At 42.7% G+C, this 20,013-nt stretch overlaps 1 protein-coding gene across 6 annotated transcripts in view; it reads left to right on the top strand.

The window, feature by feature from the left end:
* golga1 (golgin A1) overlaps positions 1 to 20,013 on the top strand; it is a 94,296-nt gene that overhangs the window by 57,097 nt on the left and 17,186 nt on the right. For 5 of the 6 annotated variants that reach the window (XM_072239896.1, XM_072239892.1, XM_072239893.1 and 2 more), the window contains 3 exons: positions 2,801 to 2,903; positions 4,105 to 4,265; positions 14,819 to 14,965. In XM_072239896.1, coding sequence (XP_072095997.1) covers positions 2,801 to 2,903; positions 4,105 to 4,265; positions 14,819 to 14,965 — 411 coding nt within the window. The remainder of the gene's footprint in view (positions 1 to 2,800; positions 2,904 to 4,104; positions 4,266 to 14,818; positions 14,966 to 20,013) is intronic. The other variant, XM_072239894.1, reaches the window with a different exon arrangement.

Raw genomic sequence — 20,013 nt, 5'->3', positions numbered from 1 at the left:
CTAATTCTTTGCATCATTATCTGGTATGGAGGGGCCACTGCACAGGATCAGAAAAAACTGCAGTAAGTTGCAAACTCAGCCAGCTGCATCATGGGCATTAGCCTCCCCTGCACCAAGGGCACCTTCAAAAGGTGACGCCTCAACAAGACAGCATCCATCATTAAGGACCCCATCACCCAGGACATGCCCTCTTCTCATTGCATCCATCAAAGAGGAGATACGGGAGCCTGAAGACACACAGTCAATATTTCAGAAACTGCTTCTTCCCTCCATCATCAGATTACTGAATGGGCAACAAACCTTGTAAATGGCCTCACTATTTTGTTTGCTCTCTTTTTGTTTCTCACTGTCATCTATAGTTTTTTAAAATTATTATGTATTGCAATATACTGCTGGCTCAAAACAACAAATTTCCCAACAAATGGCAGTAATACTAATCCTAATTCAGAGATTCACCATATTCTGAGAGAAGAAATTTCCCAGTACTTCAGTTTTAAATGACCAGCCTTTTACTTTGCAGCTTTTCCCCCTTGTTTGTGACTCTCACAAGCGGAAACAACACTTGTACCCATTCAAGTCCACTTAGGATCTTATATGTTTGAATGAGGTCATTTCTCATTCTTCGAAGTCTAGAGGTCTAGCATCTCTTGATGGCACAGTACTGTCAATATTAAGCCTGATGAATCTTACTGGGACTGTCTCCAATGGTATATCCTTTTTTAGATAGGGGACCAAAATTGTGCAGAATGATCCAGGTATGATGTCTGTACATTTGTTAAAAAAAAACCTCTCTGTTCTTAAACACTCTAAACCATTCTCAATAAAGACCAACGTGCCATTTGCCATCAAACTCAGGTGTAATATCACTGACATATGTCATGAAATTTGTTGTTCTGTAGCAGCAGTACATTGCAATACATAAAAAAAAAACTATAAATTACAATAAGAAACTTGTTTACAATATATAAATTAAGTAGTGAAAAAGAGATCAAAAATAGTCAGGTAGTGTTCATAGATTGGTTTATTGTCCACCATTCAGAAATCTGGTGGTGGAGGGGATGAAGCTGTTTCTAAAATGTTTAAGTATGTGTCTTCAGGAACATATACTGAGTGATGGGTTTTTTAAAAAAATTATGCAACCTTTTTGAGGCTTCATCTTTTGAAGAATGTCTCAGTACTAGGAAGTCTAGTCCCCATAATACAGCTGGCTGAGTTTGTGACCCTCTACAGCTTTTATACTTGATACTTTATTGTCGCCAAACAATTGATACTAGAACGTACAATCATCACAGTGATATTTGATCCTGCGCTTCCCGCTCCCTGGAGTACAAATCAATAGTAAATATTAAAAATTTAAATTATAAATCATAAATAGAAAATAGAAAAATGGAAAGTAAGGTAGTGCAAAAAAAACCGAGAGGCAGGTCCAGATATTTGGAGGGTATGGCCCAGATCCGGGTCAGGATCCGTTAACCAGTCTTATCACAGTTGGAAAGAAGCTGTTCCCAAATCTGGCCGTATGAGTCTTCAAGCTCCTGAGTCTTCTCCCGGAGGGAAGAGGGACGAAAAGTGTGTTGGCTGGGTGGGTCTTGTCCTTGATTATCCTGGCAGCACTGCTCCGACAGTGTGCGGTGTAAAGTGAGTCCAAGGACGGAAGATTGATTCGTGTGATGTGCTTCGCCGTGTTCACAATCTTCTGCAGCTTCTTCCAGTCTTGGACAGGACATCTTCCATACCAGGTTGTGATGCACCCTAGAAGAATGCTTTCTACGGTGCATCTATAAAAATTAGTGAGAGTTTTAGGGGACAGGCCAAATTTCTTTAGTTTTCTCAGGAAGTAAAGGCGCTAGTGGGCCTTCTTTGCAATGGACTCTGCCTGGTTGGACCAAGTCAGGTCATTTATGATATTGACCCCGAGGAACTTAAAGCTTTTGACCTGTTCCACTTGCGCACCTCCGATGTAAATTGGGTCGTGCGGTCTGCTGCTCCTGAAGTCAACAACCAATTCCTTTGTCTTGCTGACGTTGAGGGATAGGTTATTGTCTTCGCACCATGCCACCAGGTTCTTAATTTCCTCTCTGTCCTCAAACTCATCATTACCCGAGATAAGGCCTACAGTTGTTGTGTCATCAGCAAACTTATGTATTGAGTTCAATGGAAACTTGGCTACACAATCATGGGTGTACAGTGAGTACAGCAGGGGGCTGAGTACACGGCCTTCTGGGGCACCGGTGCTCAGAATGATTGTAGAGGAGAGCCTATCCCCTAATTTTACAGCCTGGGTCCCGTCTATGAGCAAGTTGAAGATCCAGCTGCAGATCTGAGTGCTAAGGCCCAGGTTCCGGAGCTTAGGAATCAGTTTATTTGGAATGATGGTATTAAAGGCAGAACTGTAGTCAACGAAAAGGAACCTTATGTATGCGTCTTTATTCTCCATCTTTACTGATCCTGTGCAGTGGCCTCTCCATACCAGATGATGATGCAACCAGTTAGAATGCTCTCCACAGTACATCTCTTAACTATGTACTGGAGGTGGCTACTAACATTGCTCTGAGTAGAATTTCACTCCATTTGTTCTCTCTCCCCATTTGATTCCTTTTTACTAAAGTGCATGACCTCACACATCTCCACATTAAACTCCACTTGCCGGGTGGTTCCTTCTGTAGGATAGGATTTTTATGATTATGATCCTTTACAAATGTTGTCATCTGTTGTCTGGGGGAGATACACTTGCTGGCACTGCTGATGTTTTACCAATAAATACAACATAAATTCATTTTCACTTTTTTCACACTGATAGGTGTTAACATTAACAGAAAAGCTGGAAGAAAAAAATATTTCTGTCTTGCAGAAAGATAAAGATTTCATCAAACTGGAAGAAGATTTCAAGAAACTTGAGCAAGGTTTGAACATATATAATTTATTAAAGATCCAGCAATATTTTAATATTTAAAAAGCTTTGAACTGTATTTTAGATCTAGCTAAGGAACATCCACTTTCACCTTAGCCTCTGAGAAACATTGATCATTATACTTAAATGAGTAAAAAATAAAATCCACATGTGAATTTTCAAGGTCAGTGTGTGCTTGGCAATGCAGTTTGGTTTTAATTTTACAATGTACTCAAACAACTGATATAAAAACAATATCATCACAGCCATGTCTCTGAGTACAGAGTAAGTGCCTGCAAACAGTTGCATACTGCATACTGATTTGCCCAGTTTCCCCTGGGCACTTTCTGCTAAGTAATTATAAAACAGCAAAATCTGAGGCCTTTGAGCCATGTGAATTAAGTCACAGAACTGCTTGATAGGGACTGGAAACGACTGGTCATTGTTGATCAAACATCGGCTCCTTAGAGACCTGTTTTCTAAATCTGCAATTGGATAGATTTTGGGAAATCTTCAAAAATCTTGTTTTGTTCTAGTCAATGTAAACTGGTGGCCACTTTATTACGTGGATTGAGGGGTGGAACCTTGTGCGGTCTTCTGCCACTGTAGCCCATTCACTTCAAGATTCGACATATTATCCATTCAGAGATGCTCTTCTGCACGTCACTGTTGTAATGTGTGATTATTTGAGTTACTGTTGCCTTCCTGTCAGTTTGAACCAGTCCGGCCATCCTCCCCTGACCTCTCTTATTAACAAGGCGTTCTTGCCCACAGAACTGCCACTCACTGGATGCTTTTTTTATTTTACACACCATTCCCTGTAAGCTCTAGAGACTGTTGTGCATGAAAATCCCAGGAGATCAGCAGTTTCTGAGATACTCAAGCCACCCCGTCTGGCACCAACAAACATTCCACGGTCGAACCCACTTAGATCACATTTCTTCCCCATTCTGATATTGGTCTGGATAACAACTGAACCTCTTGACCATTTCCGCCTGCTTTTATGCTTTGAGTTGTTGCTACCTGATTGGCTGATTAGATATTTGCTTTAAAGAGCAGGTAAATAGGTCCACCTAATAACGTGGCCACTGTGTGTATTTTCTGTTTGTATTTGCTAAAATTGAGTGGTATTTCACTTATAAATGAAGGGTTCTTAATTACATATATTTAATTGCAATCAATTGTTATAAATTTGTTATCCTAACATTTCCCAGATAAGGAAGCTCTAAGGTCACAATTGCATCAGCTACACATTGAAAGTGAAAGTTATAAACGTTTAACAGTGGAAAGAGAGGGGGCAGCCCAGAGCCAGCTAACTGATCTTGAGCTGAAGGTAGCTGAGAGCCGGCAGCTACTTGAGGCCAGTCAGAGGAAGGTAGGTTATCTTTTTATCTCAATCACACACTAAGTTTTGAACCAATTGTTACTCCTGGTGGTTGGGCACACTACACTTATAACACAACTGTAGCTCAGTTTATTTTTGTTTCTTGGAGACCTTAAGTGACCTGTCGTTATTTCTGAATCAATAAAAAAAAAGTACAGCCATTTTGTGAGAAAGAAATATGCATTGCAACATTTGAAAGGCATTTGGATAAGAAGACGCAGGCAAATAAGAATAGTGTAGGTAGGCATCATGGTCGATATGAGCCAAGGGACTTGTTTCTAGCTGTGTGTGGGAATAAGCTTTTCAGCCTATCTAGTCCATGCAGCATAGTTCCATGATTCTGTCATTCTGATCATAGTTAATATTAGCTCGTGAGCCTGGAATCCTTCCTGCAAATTCCAGGCTTGTGAACAGTTGTTCACACCCGCTATCTCTAAAGGCTTAGCATGTTTGGTAAGGTTTGTCTTTGTTTGCAGTCTTCCTGAAGGTCAAACTGGCTCTGCAACATCACTTCAAGTTCCTTATCATTCCTAGAGAAATACGGGTATCTGTGTGGCTTACATTTCTGCTGCACATTTCTTTAACCCTTAAGTTACTTAACTAAGCTCAAATCGTGTCTTATAGGGTTAAAAAGTCAGAGAGAGAGAAACAGCACAGAAATATCCTTCATGACCCACTGAGTTTACAATGACCATCAACTACTGTTTTATATCATTAATGCTACTCTAATCCTCATACCTGTCAAATAATGATTATGTAACACCCTGGTTAACATTTATTACTGCTGTGCTGTAGGTATTTCATTTTAGCAGTTCTGTTCTGCTTTCAGCTTGTTTGGGTTTGAGCTAAGATAAGAGGCTTGTTATTCAGCTTAGGAATGTGCTGTCAGCCAATCAGGATAGTGGAACTGGGAGAAGGTTCTGGAGAACGCTGGGTCTTTGTTGGCAGGAGCTGGAAGAAGACAAGAGGAAAAGATGGCTGTTGCATAAGGTACTTTGTGCAGATGATTGGCTTCAAGTAGGAAGAACCAATACTACCGTGGGAGACCGGTTTGTTCGAGATGGATTTTAAGCGACGTTCGGAAGTTGGGGTGTGCTTTCATGCAGACCGAGGGTCCAGCGTGTGAGTGACAGACAAGTTCAAGATGAGCTCCAAATCAAGTGCACATTTAACTATTCAAGAGTAATGGGCCCTTTTTGTTTTTCTTTCTTTCATTTAATAATTGTTTGTTTCTCACTGTGGAATGCAGTGGCTGTTAGCAAGGGTTTTCCAGAGCTGCCCAGTATAAGGGGGTTTCATTTGTTGGAGTATCGTCCGGGATTGAGTTCATTGCATGTTGTGCGATTGCCCTGAACATTGATCAAGTGGGTTTGTGTTTAAGCCTGTGTTAAACTATTGTCCAGAAAAATGATTAAGATGTGGTTATGAACACCGTAGGGATCGAGCGTTGGTGCGATTGAAAGAGATTAACTATAGCTAATGCTTGTGTTTTGAGTGGGGTGGATATCCGTAGCTCAGACAAACTGTTGCTTAGGATTTAAGTACTGTTAAAGCATTAGGACAAGTTACGATCATGGAGTGGCAATTTGAAAGATGTAATGTTAGTTCAGACTAGCATTGACATAACGGGGGTGGATCTTCCTGGTACTATTGAAGTACCCAGAGAGGCAGGGTCATGGACCGTCCATACTTTCAGAGAAGAGGGGACTGTAGGCCAGGGCGCAGAGTTGAAAGTTGAGTTTCCCGTAGCTGAGGGTGGAGACTTTAAAGAAAAGTTGCTCTTGTTTCTGCAGAGTGAGGAGAAGGAGTTATTTGATGTGCTAGGTCTAATGAGACCTTCAGTTGTTGATTTAAATTCTGAGCTTGTTTTGGCTATAATATTACTGCTTGTTAAATGCCGAAGTATATCTATGGAGAGCCAAAGTTATTATAGGCTGCGGGTGTTCTCTGGGTCAGGCCCATACCCAGTGGGGAAGAAGAATGAGACTTGGGCTGAGCAGACATCTCAGTTACTGTATGAATGGCAGTGCTCAGATAATATGAAAAAACAGAGACAGGTAGAGAGCTTAAAGGGGCTGGTGGCTGATACAGTGAGGTTCCTCAAGGCAGAAAATCCATTAGCCATGTCAGCTAATTACCTGTAAGCTCTGGAAGATGCTTTCGGCACTGCTGGAAGTGCAGCCAGTCTTAGGATGAAGTTTAGGCACACATTCCAGGAGAAAGGAGAGAAGTTGTCTGCCTGTATTTTCAGGTTGGAGAAACTGCTGCACTGTTTGTGCCACAAGGGGGGCATTCAACTGTCTGAGAGAAATTGCTTAAGTTGTGAAGGGCAGCTAACACATGATGTAATTGCTCTATATATTCGAATGACCCACATGCTGTGCCTTCTTCCATCTTCTACCGAGTTACTCAGCAAAGTCGGAGAAGAGGAACATGCAATGGTGGAGTGGGAGACCCCCATCGGTAGTAGCCTCTGTTGCTGAAGTGACCCCTGATGTTCTACTTACGGGGGTGTTACAGGAGTTCTTGGCAAATTTGAGATCTGAGGTATCTCGGTTGATACTGGCAGGTACAGTCACCAAGCATGAAAAAGCCGATAGGGAGCCTGAGTCACTGATGGGACATACTAAGCAGAGGGCTGCTGCTGAATGGGTCCCTTCACCAGAGAAGCGACTGGTATTTTCTGTTACACCTACGGAGAAGATGGACATTACGAGCAGGAGTGTGAAGGACAGGAATATCTTTGGAAAGTAAATTAGTGGTTAATCAAACAGAGAAGAAAAAAAGTAAAACTACAGAGGGATCCAATAAAGCAGTGGTCCCCAACCACCGGGCTGCGAGGAAACGATATGATTTGGCGATATGAGTCAGCTGCACCTTTCCTCATTCCCTGTCACGCCCACTGTTGAGCTTGAACGCACGCGAGGTTATTACCGGCGCATCATCCATGTCAGTGCGGGAAGATCAGCTCCCCGAGCTTGCAAGTGACGGCGGGCTGAAAAGTATGTTTGATGTAACATCTCTGCCGGCATTCTGGATCAAAGTCAAGGCTAAATATCCTGAGATAGCCACAAAAGCACTGAAAACGTTGCTTCCATTTCCAACATATCTCTGCAATGAATGCAACGAAAACTAAATTGCGGAACAAACTGGACATAAGGAACCCCCTTCGAATATTGCTGTCTCCCATCAGCCCTCGATAGGACCGTCTTGTTTTCAGGGAAACAAGCCCAGGGCTCCCACTGATTCAGCAATATTGGTGTGTTGCAATGATTTTATATGTTCATACGGGGAAAATATGTGCTGTGTGTTTAATATCCAAATGTTACTTAAATGTTATGATGCTGTTGACTTATATAACCTTTTAACAATTACAGCATGGAAACTGGCCATCTCTGCCCTTCTAGTCCGTGCTGAACGCTACTCAACCCATAACCCTCCATTCCTTTCCTGTCCATATACCTATCTAATTTTTCTTTAAATGATAATATCAAACCTGCCTCTACCACTGCTACTGGAAGTTCATTCAACACTTACTTCAAGCTCCCCTGTCCTCCCCTGATAATTGACTTATCACTATATTCATGCGAGGAAAATATGCGCTGTGTGTTTAATATTAAATTTGTTAGATAAACCCTTTTAGAAACGAAACTGAGTGTATTAGCCACTTATCACATATTCCGGTCGTGATCAACACCACCCCCCCCCCACCGAACAGAATCGTCAAAAACCATTTGCAGGAAAAATTGGCAGGTACAACATGCATGCGCACTGGTGCCCACGCAAGGCTTCATGGTCATTGTAGCCTTTCTCAGGGTGAACCCAACGTATTTGACTGCTACTCTTGTCCGTTGGCAACCTTACCTCCCCCCTCGGCCGGTCTGCAAGAATATTGTCAATATTAAACCGGTCTGCAGTGCAAAAAAAGGTTGGGGACCCCTGCAATAAAGGAGTGGGCTGACGTTTTGGAGAGAATATGTTCCTATCAGTGTATTAAGGGAAGCACCAAACACTATTCCTGAGGTTTAGTGGAACCATACTCTGATGTATCCATGTGGATTGTAGAGCTATACTTGACACAGGTTCTCGTGCTACTTTGCTTTATAGCTCCTTTTACAACCAGTATTTGATGCATTTACCATTGACACTACTCAGTGCCCTTGAGTCTCGGGGGCTCAGTACTGATGAGTACTCCTACGATGGTTACTTGTTGTTGAAGTTAGCATTTCCAGGAGCTGGTGTTGGAGTAACTGAGACTATTGACACACTAGTGTTGGTCTGCCCGGATCCGGTTGAAAGAGGTGGAGCTTCCATTCTTGTGGGAACAAATACCGCCATTGTGAGCAGGCTGATGGGAGTATACAAGGAGAAAAATGGAAAGAGCGTTTTGAACACCTTGTCCATTCACCCTGTGGTCAGAACTGCTTTTGAGAAGGTGCAAGTTTTTCCTAAGCAGGATGATGAGCAGAAAAGAGGAACTGTGTAGTGCACACAGTCTAAACCTGTCGTGTTACGTGCTGGAGGAGTAGCTAGAATGACAGGAACCTGCAAATTTGCCGGAATGTCTAAGGAATAGAAAAGAGTTTAACTGAGAAGATGTTGGGACGTGAAGATGCAGTTTCTACTGAAGTGGTTGATGTTGGTTACTCCAGGAATACTTGCCACATTATCAGAGCAACTGAGTACACCCCTTTCCGAAAGAGGTCTTGCCAGTTAGCACCAGTGGAGGGTGTGGATGTTTGGCTGCACCAGCTTAAACTGACGGAAGTTAAATTCAGTCATGGAGCAGGGGGTCTGAACTGCTGGAAGACACTCCCCGGTAGTAAACAGGAAGGGTCACAAAGGGTGGTTGAAGCTGGAGGAGCTGAAGATGGGATAAGAAGGTCTCAAAGAGTCAGGAAGCCCCCAGATCGGCTAGCATATGACGCACCAGGGGAACAGAGTGTTACACTATCTCTCTGGTGAGATGTGTCACTACCATTCGGAGGCCCTGACACCACAAAATTCCTATGAAAGCTGTATTGATGATGGGTTAATAAGGTTGAAAGTCTTGAGGACATGACTATTTTTGGTTGCGGGGGGCGGTGGTGAGTGTAACGCCCTGGTTAAGATTTTTACTGCTATGCTGTTGGTATTTCATTTTAGCAGTCTGTAAGAGCAGTCTGCTCTGCTTTCAACTTGTTTGAACTAAGATAAGAGTCTTGTTATTCAACTTGGGAAATGTGCTGTCAGTCGATCAGGATAGTGGAATTGGGAGAAGGTTCTGGAGAACACTGGGTTGAAGCTCTTTGTTGGCGGGAGCTGGAAGAAGACGGGGAAAAGATGGCTGAGGATGCCGTCCCTGTTGCACAAGGTGTCATGTACAGATGAATGGCTCTAGGAAGGAAGAACCAATGCTCCTGTGGGAGACCTGTTTATTTGAGATTGATTGCGAGCAACGTTTGGAAGGTGGGGTGTGCTTTCGCACAGACCGAGAGTTCAGTGTGTGAGTGACAGACAAGGTCAAGATGAGTTCCAACTTAAGTGCACTTTGACAGTTTTAAGAATAATGGGCCCTTTTGTTTTTTTCTTCCTTTCATTTAATAACTGTTCACTTAAATTAACATTCTTAAATTGTAATTGTATGCAGTGTACGATCTGTTATTTTTGGCCAGGGGCAGTAAATCACACAGCATTCACACTAACTGGGGCTTGGGTGGGAGACATCCTAACCTGATGGATTTGGCGGGACCAAAGTCGTATACACCCTAGATGTACGAAGCGGGAGAAAGGTGGGTTTATCGCCTTGGAATCCAGTGGCTGTTAACGAGGGGGTAACAAGCCAGTTTTCCAGAGACGCCCAGTATAAGGGGGTTTCGACTACAATTATTCACAATTAGAACAATGATAAGTTTGGCATTATTACTGCTATTATTAATGCTCAATTACCAGAAGTTTCTGATAATATATAAAATGTGTGTATTGTTTCTGTCTTTTAGATGAAATGGAAAGTAATTAATTTATGATAATCATTCATTGAAAGCATCACTGAAACAGCCCATTTGGCACACCATTGTTTTTATTCAACACACAAAAAGCACTGGAAGAGCTCAGTAGGTCAGGTAGGATCTGTGGAGGGAAGTAAACTGGCAATGTTCCTGGCCGAGACCTTTCATCAGGATATGAAGGGTCAGAGCTTGACTGCTCGTTTCCCTCCATAGATTTGGTCTAGCCTACTGGATCTCCAGCAACTGCAGAATCTCTGTGCAGTATTTTCTAGGTCAGAATATTGTGCAGTTTAGAAGGTGTCTTGAAGACAAAAGGAGGGGATGACTTTACAGGAGACCTGGAGTGAAGAGTACATAAAATAAAAGACACAAGACATCCCGCAGATGCTAGAAGTTCAGAGCAACACATCAAAAATACTGGAGGAACTCAGCAGATCATTTGACTCCTTCACCACTTGGACTGTGAGGCTTCCAGAAGGTGGCTTCCACTTCTTCGTCAAGAGCTCTTAAGCATAGAAAATAGAAGGTAGAGCAGTAGATGTAGTGTATATGGATTTCAGCAAGGCATTTGATAAGGTACCCCCATGCAAGGCTTATTGAGAAAGTAAGGAGGCATGGGATCCAAGGGGACATTGCTTTGTGGATCCAGAACTGGCTTGCCCACAGAAGGCAAAGAATGGTTGTAGACGGGTCATATTCTGCATGGAGGTCAGTGACTAGTGGAGTGCCTCAGGGATCTGTTCTGGGACCCTTACTCTTTGTGATTTTTATAAATGACCTGGATGAGGAAGTGGAGGGATGAGTTAGTAAGTTAGCTGATGACACAAAAGTTGGAGGTGTTGTGAATATTGTGGAGGGCTGTCCGAGGTTACAGCAGGACATTGATAGGATGCAAAACTGGGCTGAGAAGTGGCAGTTGGAGTTCAACCCAGTTAAGTGTGAAGTGGTTCATTTTGGTAGGTCAAATACGATGGCAGAATATAGTATTAATGGTAAGACTCCTGGCAGTGTGGAGGATCAGAGGGATCTTGGAGTCTGAGTCCATAGGACGCTCATAGCAGCTGCACAGGTTGACTCTGTGGTTAAGAAGGTGTACGGTGCATTGGCCTTCATCAATCGTGGGATTGAGTTTCAGAGCTGAGAGGTAATGTTGCAGCGATATAGGACCCTGGTCAGACCCCACTTGGAGTACCGTGCTCAGTTCTGGTCGCCTCACTACAGGAAGGATGTGGAAACCATAGAAAGGGTGCAGAGATTTACAAGGATGTTGCCTGGATTGGGGAGCATGCCTTATGAAAACAGGTTGAGTGAACTTGGCCTTTTCTCCTTGGAGCGACAGAGGATGAGAGGTGACCTGATAGTGGTGTATAAGATGATGAGAGGCATTGATCGTGTGGATAGTCAGAGGCTTTTTCCCAGGGCTGAAATGGTTGCCACAAGAGGACACAGGTTTAATGTGCTGAAGAGTAGGTACAGAGATGTCAGGAGATGTAAGAATTTTATGCAGAGAGTAGTGAATGTGTGGAATGGGCTGCTGGCAACAGTGGTGGAGGCGGATACAATAGGGTCTTTTAAGAGACTTTGGATAGGTACATGGAGCTTAGAAAAATAGAGGGCTATGGGTAAGCCTAGTAATTTCTAAGGTAGGTACATGTTCGGCATAACTTTGTGGGCCGAAGGGCCTGTGTTGTGCTGTAGGTTTTCTATGTTTCTATGCTTCTAATAAATGCCAACCTTGTCAAATGTGCTGATGTCATGGAAATAAATGGGGAGAAAAAAGAATGACCTTTGGTTCAGTTATTGCTGTCTTGTCTTCCTCTGTAATCTGTGTCTCTGTCTGCTGTCCAACCTTTCCTGCACCATTCACAACATAAGGAACTGCCAGAACTTAACCTCCTTAAGGTTACCCACTAGTCAGACCCGATGGTTTCAAAAATCTGGAATGTTGTGATCAAAAAGTAAGTTTAAAAACTACATTGTTATTTTAACTGTCATCAAAGTTATTTGAGATGTAGCACTTTAAAGATGAGATTAACTGTTTTACAACTAATTAAGCACTTTCTGAAACACGAAGAGTTGTAAAACAGTGGCATTTTTTTCTAATCTTCACTCTTTCCAGTTTCTGCAAAAGAAATATGATCTTGGAGTATGGTACCAAAACCTAGCCACTGTTACACTCAATTCTGTGTTCTGTTATTGCCTTTCCCTTTGTACTACCTTGTACTTGTGTTCAGAATAAACTGTATGGATGGAAAGCAAAAATATTTTTTTTCACTGTATCTCAGTATACGTGGCAAGAATTTACCAATTGTCAACCATCGATGAGTGACCCGCACACGAGTCTGCAATTCCATCAGGAATTCTTAAATAACAATTGAGAACGTTGATTAGCTTCATTGATTCAGCAACGTTGCAGCCAATTGTGGCATGTCTGCCTCTGTGTCAACAACATTAGCTGGTTTAGCTTTGATGTGAACTTGTGTCTTTTTAAGTTTAAAATTGGTAATGTAATTGTGTCAACGCTCATCAAAGTTGCTGGTGAACGCAGCAGGCCAGGCAGCATCTCTAGGTAGAGGTACAGTCGACGTTTCGGGCCAAGACCCTTCGTCAGGACTAGGTACTCACTTTCTCTAAAATTAGAGCGAATTTCATTTGAACCCATTTAGTTTTGGGATTTGGAAACTAGAGGTTGCTTGTTCCTATGGCAAAATGTTATACACTCAGAGTATAGACTTGTGTTCTAGACTTTTCTCAAACTCTTTATTTTGTTCCAAGGCTGAAATAATATATAAGTTTGCAAAATTCTAAATTCAAAACCATGAGTGAGGATGATTGAATGAGGACTTTTCTCTTTGAAGCAAAGGAGGATGAGAGGTGATTGAGGTGTACAAGATGGTAAGAGGCATAGACGGCTTGGACAGCCAACATCTTCTGAGGGTGGAAATGGCCAACACGAGGGGGCATAATTTTAAGGTGATTGGAGGAAAGTATAGGGGTGATTTGTGAAGCAAGTTTTTTTTTATATACAGAGAGTGGTGGGCGCGTAGAAGACACTGCCAGGTGTGGTGGTAGAGGCAGATAAAGTTCAAAGTAAATTTGTTATCAAAGTACATGTATGTCACCATATACAATCCTGAGATTCATTTTCTTGTGGGCATACTTAATAAATCCATATAGAATAATGACCAGAATAGAATGAATGAAAGACCGCACCAGCTTGGGCGCTCAAACAGTGTGCAAAAGGCAACTAACAATGCAAATACAAAAATAAAGAAATAATAATAATAAATAAATAATAAATATCAAGAACATGAGATGAAGAGGCCTTGAAAGTGCGTCCATAGGTTGTGGGAACATTTCAGTGATGGGATAAGTGAATTTGAGTGAAGTTATCCCCTTTAGTTCAAGAGCCTGATGATTGAGGGATAATAACTTCCTGAACCTGGTGGTGTGAGTCCTGAGGCTCCTGTACCACCATCTTGATGGCAGCAGTAAGAAGGGAGTGTGACCTAAATGGTGGGGGTCCCTGATGATGATGGATGCTGCTTTCCTGTGACAACGTTCCGTGTAGATGTGCTCAGTGGTGGGAGGGTGATATCTACTACCTTCTGTAAGATTTTCTGTTCGAGAGTAACAGTGTTTCCATACTAGGCTGCGATGCAGCCAGTCAATATACTTTTCACCACTCATCTATAGAAGTTTGTCAGAGTTTTAGATTTCATGCTGAATCTTCGCCGACTCTTAAGGAAGTAGAAGCATTGCTGTGCTTTCTTTGTAATTGCACTTGTGTGCTGGGCCCAGGACAGTTCCTCTGAAATGATAACACCAAGGAATTTAAATTTGCTGACCCTCTCCATCTCTAATCCTCTGATGAGGACTGGCTCATGGACCGCTAGTTTCCTCCTGAAGTCAATAATCTGCTCCTTGGTCTTGCTGACATTGAGTAGGAGGTTGATGTTTTGGCAGCACTCAGCCAGATTTTTCAATCTCCTTCCTATATGCCGATTTGTCACCACCTTTGATTAGGCCTGTAACAGTGGTGTCATAAGCAAACTTGAAAATGGCATCAGGAGCTTTATACAGTCTTAAGCGTATAGCGAGTAGAGCAGGTTGCTAAGCACACAACCTTGTGGTGCACCCATGCTGATGGAGATTGTGGAGGAAATGTTGTTACCAATCCAAACTGACTGGGGTCTGCCAGTGGAGAAATCCATTGTACAAGGAGGTATCGATGCCAAGGTCTTGAAGCTTATTGAATAGTTTTGAGGGAATTATAATATCGAATGCGAGCTGTAGTTAACAAAGAGCATTCAGATGTATCTTTGCCATCTAGATATTCCAGGGTTGAGTGAAGAGCCAATGAGATGGCATCTGCTGTGGATCTAAGAGACCCTGAGATGGGCACAAGGATGATAGGAAAATGGAGAGCTATGCGGGAGGGAGTGGGTTAAAAGATCAGCATGATATCATGAGTTGAGGGCCTGTACTGTGCTGTAGTGTTCTATGTTCTATGTAATACCAAGAGCTCAGTTAATGAAATCCAAATTGCTCCTGCAGGTAACCGCTCTGGAAGCAGAACTGATGGCCCTCAATCCCCCAGAAAATGGTGAGAAAGAACAAAATGGAGATGTTGCAATTGCAGATGCCATGCAACTTCAGCAGGACAACCAAGATTTGGAGCAGCAGTTGATGGAGAAAAATAAGGTTAGCCACACAGGAAATACTTAATTCACTGTGGTTTAGAAGTTATACTTCCAGTTTACAATCACTCTAGGTGTTAGCTTTGGGTTTTAATAGTGTTTGAATAGGGGCACTTAACGGACTTTTGCTTGTAATTAATATTCACTAGTTGAAATGCTGCTTTTTTCTGTCTGTGATGAATATCTTGAGTAGTTCTAACATGCCACTTTCATTATGAACATTGTTGTTTCACAGTTGTGTTCTCAAAATGGTTAAATTACAAAGATGTTTTATCACATGGAATCACACCTTTCACAGCATCGCAGAGTGTTCTATAGCCATTAAGTACTTGAAACAAAGGCAACATTGTAGTCTGAAAATATAGCAACTGGTTTGCGTACTGCTCGCTAACACAACTGCACAATAGCCACTAAATAACATGCATATTAGTAACGTTGAGTGGGAGATAAATATTAACCAGTGTGTTGTGGGGGGGGGGGAGGGTGGTGGGCTTGGTTTACACTGGACAAAATATTTTTTCAAAAATGTGGCTTCCTCAGAATTTTTCTTTGTTTATGATAGACCACTTGAAGCTGGACACAAATATAATTTCAGTCTACGTGTATCATGTAGGAATTTGGACAAATGAGAAATTAACTTTATTGAATATAATGTGTTTAATTACATACTGGTGCTGACACTTTGCAATGGTTCAACTAAATGTTTTGCGGAAGGTTTTTGTCTGTACTCAGTGCCTGGGGCTTTTCGCTCAGGTGTCCAACAATAATCATCCAGAAATGATGGATTGCAGTTGCCCTGATACCATTTGTCCATGACCATAATGTCCTGGTGAAACCTATCACCATGCTCATCACTGACAGCACCAAGATTTATGGGAAAGAAGTCTCAATGGGAATGCAGAAAATGAATCTTTAGTGACATGTTGCACTTCATGGTTTTATATGCTGTAGTTGCCAAGAAAATCTTCAACAACATCCTTGAATGCCTTCTATGCAATTTTCTCTGGTCCCACTAGAACAGAGGTCCCCAACCACTGGGCCGCGGACTGGTACTGGGCCGCAAAGCATGTGCTACCGGGCCGCGAGGAAACGATATGATTTGGCAATAGGAGTCAGCTGCACCTTTCCTCATTCCCTGTCATGCCCACTGTTGAATTTGAACACATGCGAGGCTATTACCCGCGCGTCATCCATGTCGGCGTGGGAAGGAGATCAACTCCTCGAGCTTGCAAATGACGGCGGGCTGGAAAGTATGCTTGACATAACATCTCTGCCGGCATTCTGGATCAAAGTCAAGGCTCAATATCCTGAGATAGCCAGGAAAGCACTGAAAACGTTGCTTCCATTTCCAACATATCTCTGCAATGAATGCAATGAAAACTAAACTGCGGAATAGACTGGACACAAGGAACCCCCTTCGAGTATCACTGTCTCCCATCACCCCTCGATAGGACCGTCTTGTTGCAGGAAAACAAGCCCAGGGCTCCCACTGATTCAGCGATATTAGTGTGTTGCAATGATTTTATATGTTCATACGGGGAAAATATGTGCTGTGTGTTTAATAGCCAAATGTTACTTAAAATGTTATGATGCTATTGACTTATAAGCGACTTATATAACCATATAACAATTACAGCACGGAAACAGGCCATCTCTGCCCTTCTAGTCCATGCCGAACGCTACTCTCACATAGTCCCACTGACCTGCACTCAGCCCATAACCCTCCATTCCTTTCCTGTCCATATACCTATCTAATTTTTCTTTAAATGATAATATCAAACCTGCCTCTACCACTTCTACTGGAAGTTCGTTCAATACTTACTTCAAGCTCCCCTGTCCTCCCCTGATAATTGACTTATCACTATATTCATGCAAGGAAAACATGCGCTGTGTGTTTAATATTAAATTCGTTAGATAAACCCTTTTAGAAACGAAATTGAATGTGTTAGCCACTTATCACTTATATTCTGGTCGTGATTAACACCCCTGAACAGAATCGCCAAAAACAATTTGTAGAAAAAAATTGGCACGTACACACATGCGGAGGTCACGCATGTGCACTGGTGCCCGCGCAAGGCTTCATGGTCATTGTAGTCTTCCTCGGGGTAAACAACGTATTTGACTGCTACTCTTGTCCATTGGCAACCCTACCCCCCCACCGGGTTAGCCGGTCCGCAAGACTATTGTCAATATTAAACTGGTCCGCAGTGCAAAAAAGGTTGGGGACCCCTGCACTAGAAGCTCTTCGAATTATCTGTCATTAATGACCTGTTTGATTTGTGGACCAACAAAAATGCCTTCCTTAATCTTGGCATCAGTTATTCTGACTTGAATTATGAATTGAAATAACAAATATAGATGATTTCAAAAAATTAGTGTGATAGGGAAATTTCATAGTGACTTTCATGATTATCAACCCAAAATCCATAAGTATTCAGGAAGAAAAATCTTGGTAGTCCAGTGTTATCATCCAAGTGGTTAGTGCCTTACGATCTTGTATCTGAGAGAGTAGACGGGGCTTTGTTTTCATACTGAACATGAAGGGCTGCACTTTTGATGGAGCAACACTCCCTCAGTACTGCGCTGGAAGTGCCAGTTTGATTTTTTTCCCTGCTTAAGTCAGTGGGGACAGTCCTTGAAGCATGAATCACAGAGCTAAAGAGGTGTGCGCTGAGCCAGGTTGGACTACTAACAGGTGCTATATAGAGTTGGTTATCTTCAAAAATATCAGCATTATTGTACTGAAAAAAGTGATCAATTACAAGACACATCTAAGAAGGGATGTACTGGCATTGGAGAGGGTCCAAAGGGGCTTCATGAACATAGAACATAGAAATCTACAGCACATTACAGGCCCTTTGGCCCACAATGTTGTGCTGACCATGTAACCTACTCTAGGAACTGCCTAGAATTTCCTTATTGCATAGCCCTCTATTTTCCTAAGCTCTATACATACGAGAATGAAAGGGTTAACATATGAGGAGCATTTGATTGCACTGGGCTTGTACTCGCTGGAGTTTAGATGGAAGAGGGGTGGGGGAATCTCATTGAGACCTAAGGATGCTGCTGGGACTGGAGGACCTAGCTATAAGGAAAGATTGAATAGATTAGGACTTTAATCCTTGGAACACAGAAGATTAAGGGGAAATTTGATATCGTTTCACAAAATTATGAGGTGTTTAGATGGGGTAAATGCAAGAAGGCTTTTTCCATTGAGGTTGGGTTGGACTACAACCAAAGGTTATGGGTTAAGGGGGAAAAGTTTAAGGGGACATGAGGAGAAACTTCTTCACTCAGAGAGAGAGAGAGAGAGTGTGGTTCAAGCTGCCAGTGCAAAAGTGTAATTTTCATGTTTAAGAGAAGTTTGGATAGGTCCATGGATAGTAGGGGTATGGACGGCTGTGGTCCTAATGCAGGTCAATGGGAGTAGGCAGTTTAAATCAGTGGTCGCCAACCACCGGGCTGCGGACCGGTACTAGGCAGCAAAGCATGTGCTACTGGGCCGCGAGGAAACGATATGATTTGGCGATATGAATCAACTGCACCTTTCCTCATTCCCTGTCACGCCCACTGTTGAACTTGAATGCACGCGAGGTCACCAGTCGGTCATTTAACCTACAACTACTCGATGAGTAAAAAACAAACGTCGCTTAAGAGTTTCTTTGGAAGAGGTGGTAGGGGACATAAAAGGCCTAACGATGATGATAACGCAGAGGCAGCTGAGGCCGAGACTGCAAAAAAAAAGAAAACTTCCTTCAACAGAAAATACAACGAGTTGTTCATAAAATATGGCTTTATTGCGACTGGCGACTCACACGCTCCAAGCTCCCTGTGTGTGATATGTGGAGACAAGCTGTCTAATGAGGCAATGAAGCCCTCAAAACTGCTTCGGCACCTTGAGTCCAAGCACCCTGCACTTAAAGACAAACCCGCTGAGTTTTTTGAGCGGAACAGAAGCAAGTGCTGAGAGCCACCACCTCCACAAATGCTGCTGCTTTGAGAGCGTCGTACTTAGTGGCTAGCCGTATTGCTAAGGCTAAGGAGCCTTTCACCGTTGGTGAAGAATTGATTCTGCTTGCTACCAAGGACATGTGCTGTGAACTGTTGGGAGAAGCTGCAGCTAACAAGGTGGCACAGGTTTCTCTTTCAGCTACCACAGTTTCAAGGAGAACCGATGACGTAGCGGAGGACATCGAAGCACAGCTGTTGGAACGGCTTAACGAGTCACCATGGTATGCTATCCAGGTCGACGAGTCTACCGATGTCGACAACAAGGCAATACTGCTGGTTTATGTGCGATATATATTTCAAGACGACGTGCACGAGGATATGTTGTGCGCACTGCCGCTGCCAACTAACACAACTGGGGCAGAACTATTCAGGTCTTTGAATGACTACATGTCAGGCAAACTGGACTGGTCATTCTGTGTTGGAATATGCACAGACAGGGCTGCAGCTATGACTGGACGGCTGTCTGATTTCACTACCCGAGTCAAAGACATTATATGTTCATATGAGGAAAATATGCACTGTGTGTTTAATATCCAAATGTTACTTAAAATGTTATGATGCTATTGACTTATAAGTGACTTGTAATTGACTTATCACTATACTCATGCGAGGAAAATGGGCGCTATATGTTTAATGTTAAATTCATTAGATAACCCTTTTAGAAGCAAAATTGAGTGTATTAGCCACCTATAAGTGACTTATAGTTGACTTATCGCCTATATTCCAGTTGTGTTTAACCTCCCCCCCCCCCCCCCGCCCCCCTGTTGGCCGATCCGCAAGAATTTTGTCAATATTAAACCGGTCCGCGGTGCAAAAAAGATTGGGGACCCCTGGTTTAAATGGCTTGGCATTGACTTTTGGGTCAAAGGTCCTGTTTCTGTGCTGTACTTTTCTATGACTCTTGAATATTGGGAGGCCTAGAGTGGAAATGCTTCCTATACTGGGGGAGTCTAGGAGCAGAGGACACAGCCTCAGGGTAGATAGGCATCCCTTTAGCATAGAAATGAGGAGGAATTTCTGTAGTCGAGGTAGTGATTCCGT

This window comes from Mobula birostris, chromosome 22 (assembly GCF_030028105.1).
Source record: "Mobula birostris isolate sMobBir1 chromosome 22, sMobBir1.hap1, whole genome shotgun sequence".
Taxonomy (NCBI): Eukaryota; Metazoa; Chordata; class Chondrichthyes; order Myliobatiformes; family Myliobatidae; genus Mobula; species Mobula birostris.
This window is presented reverse-complemented; position numbering and strand designations above follow the sequence as displayed.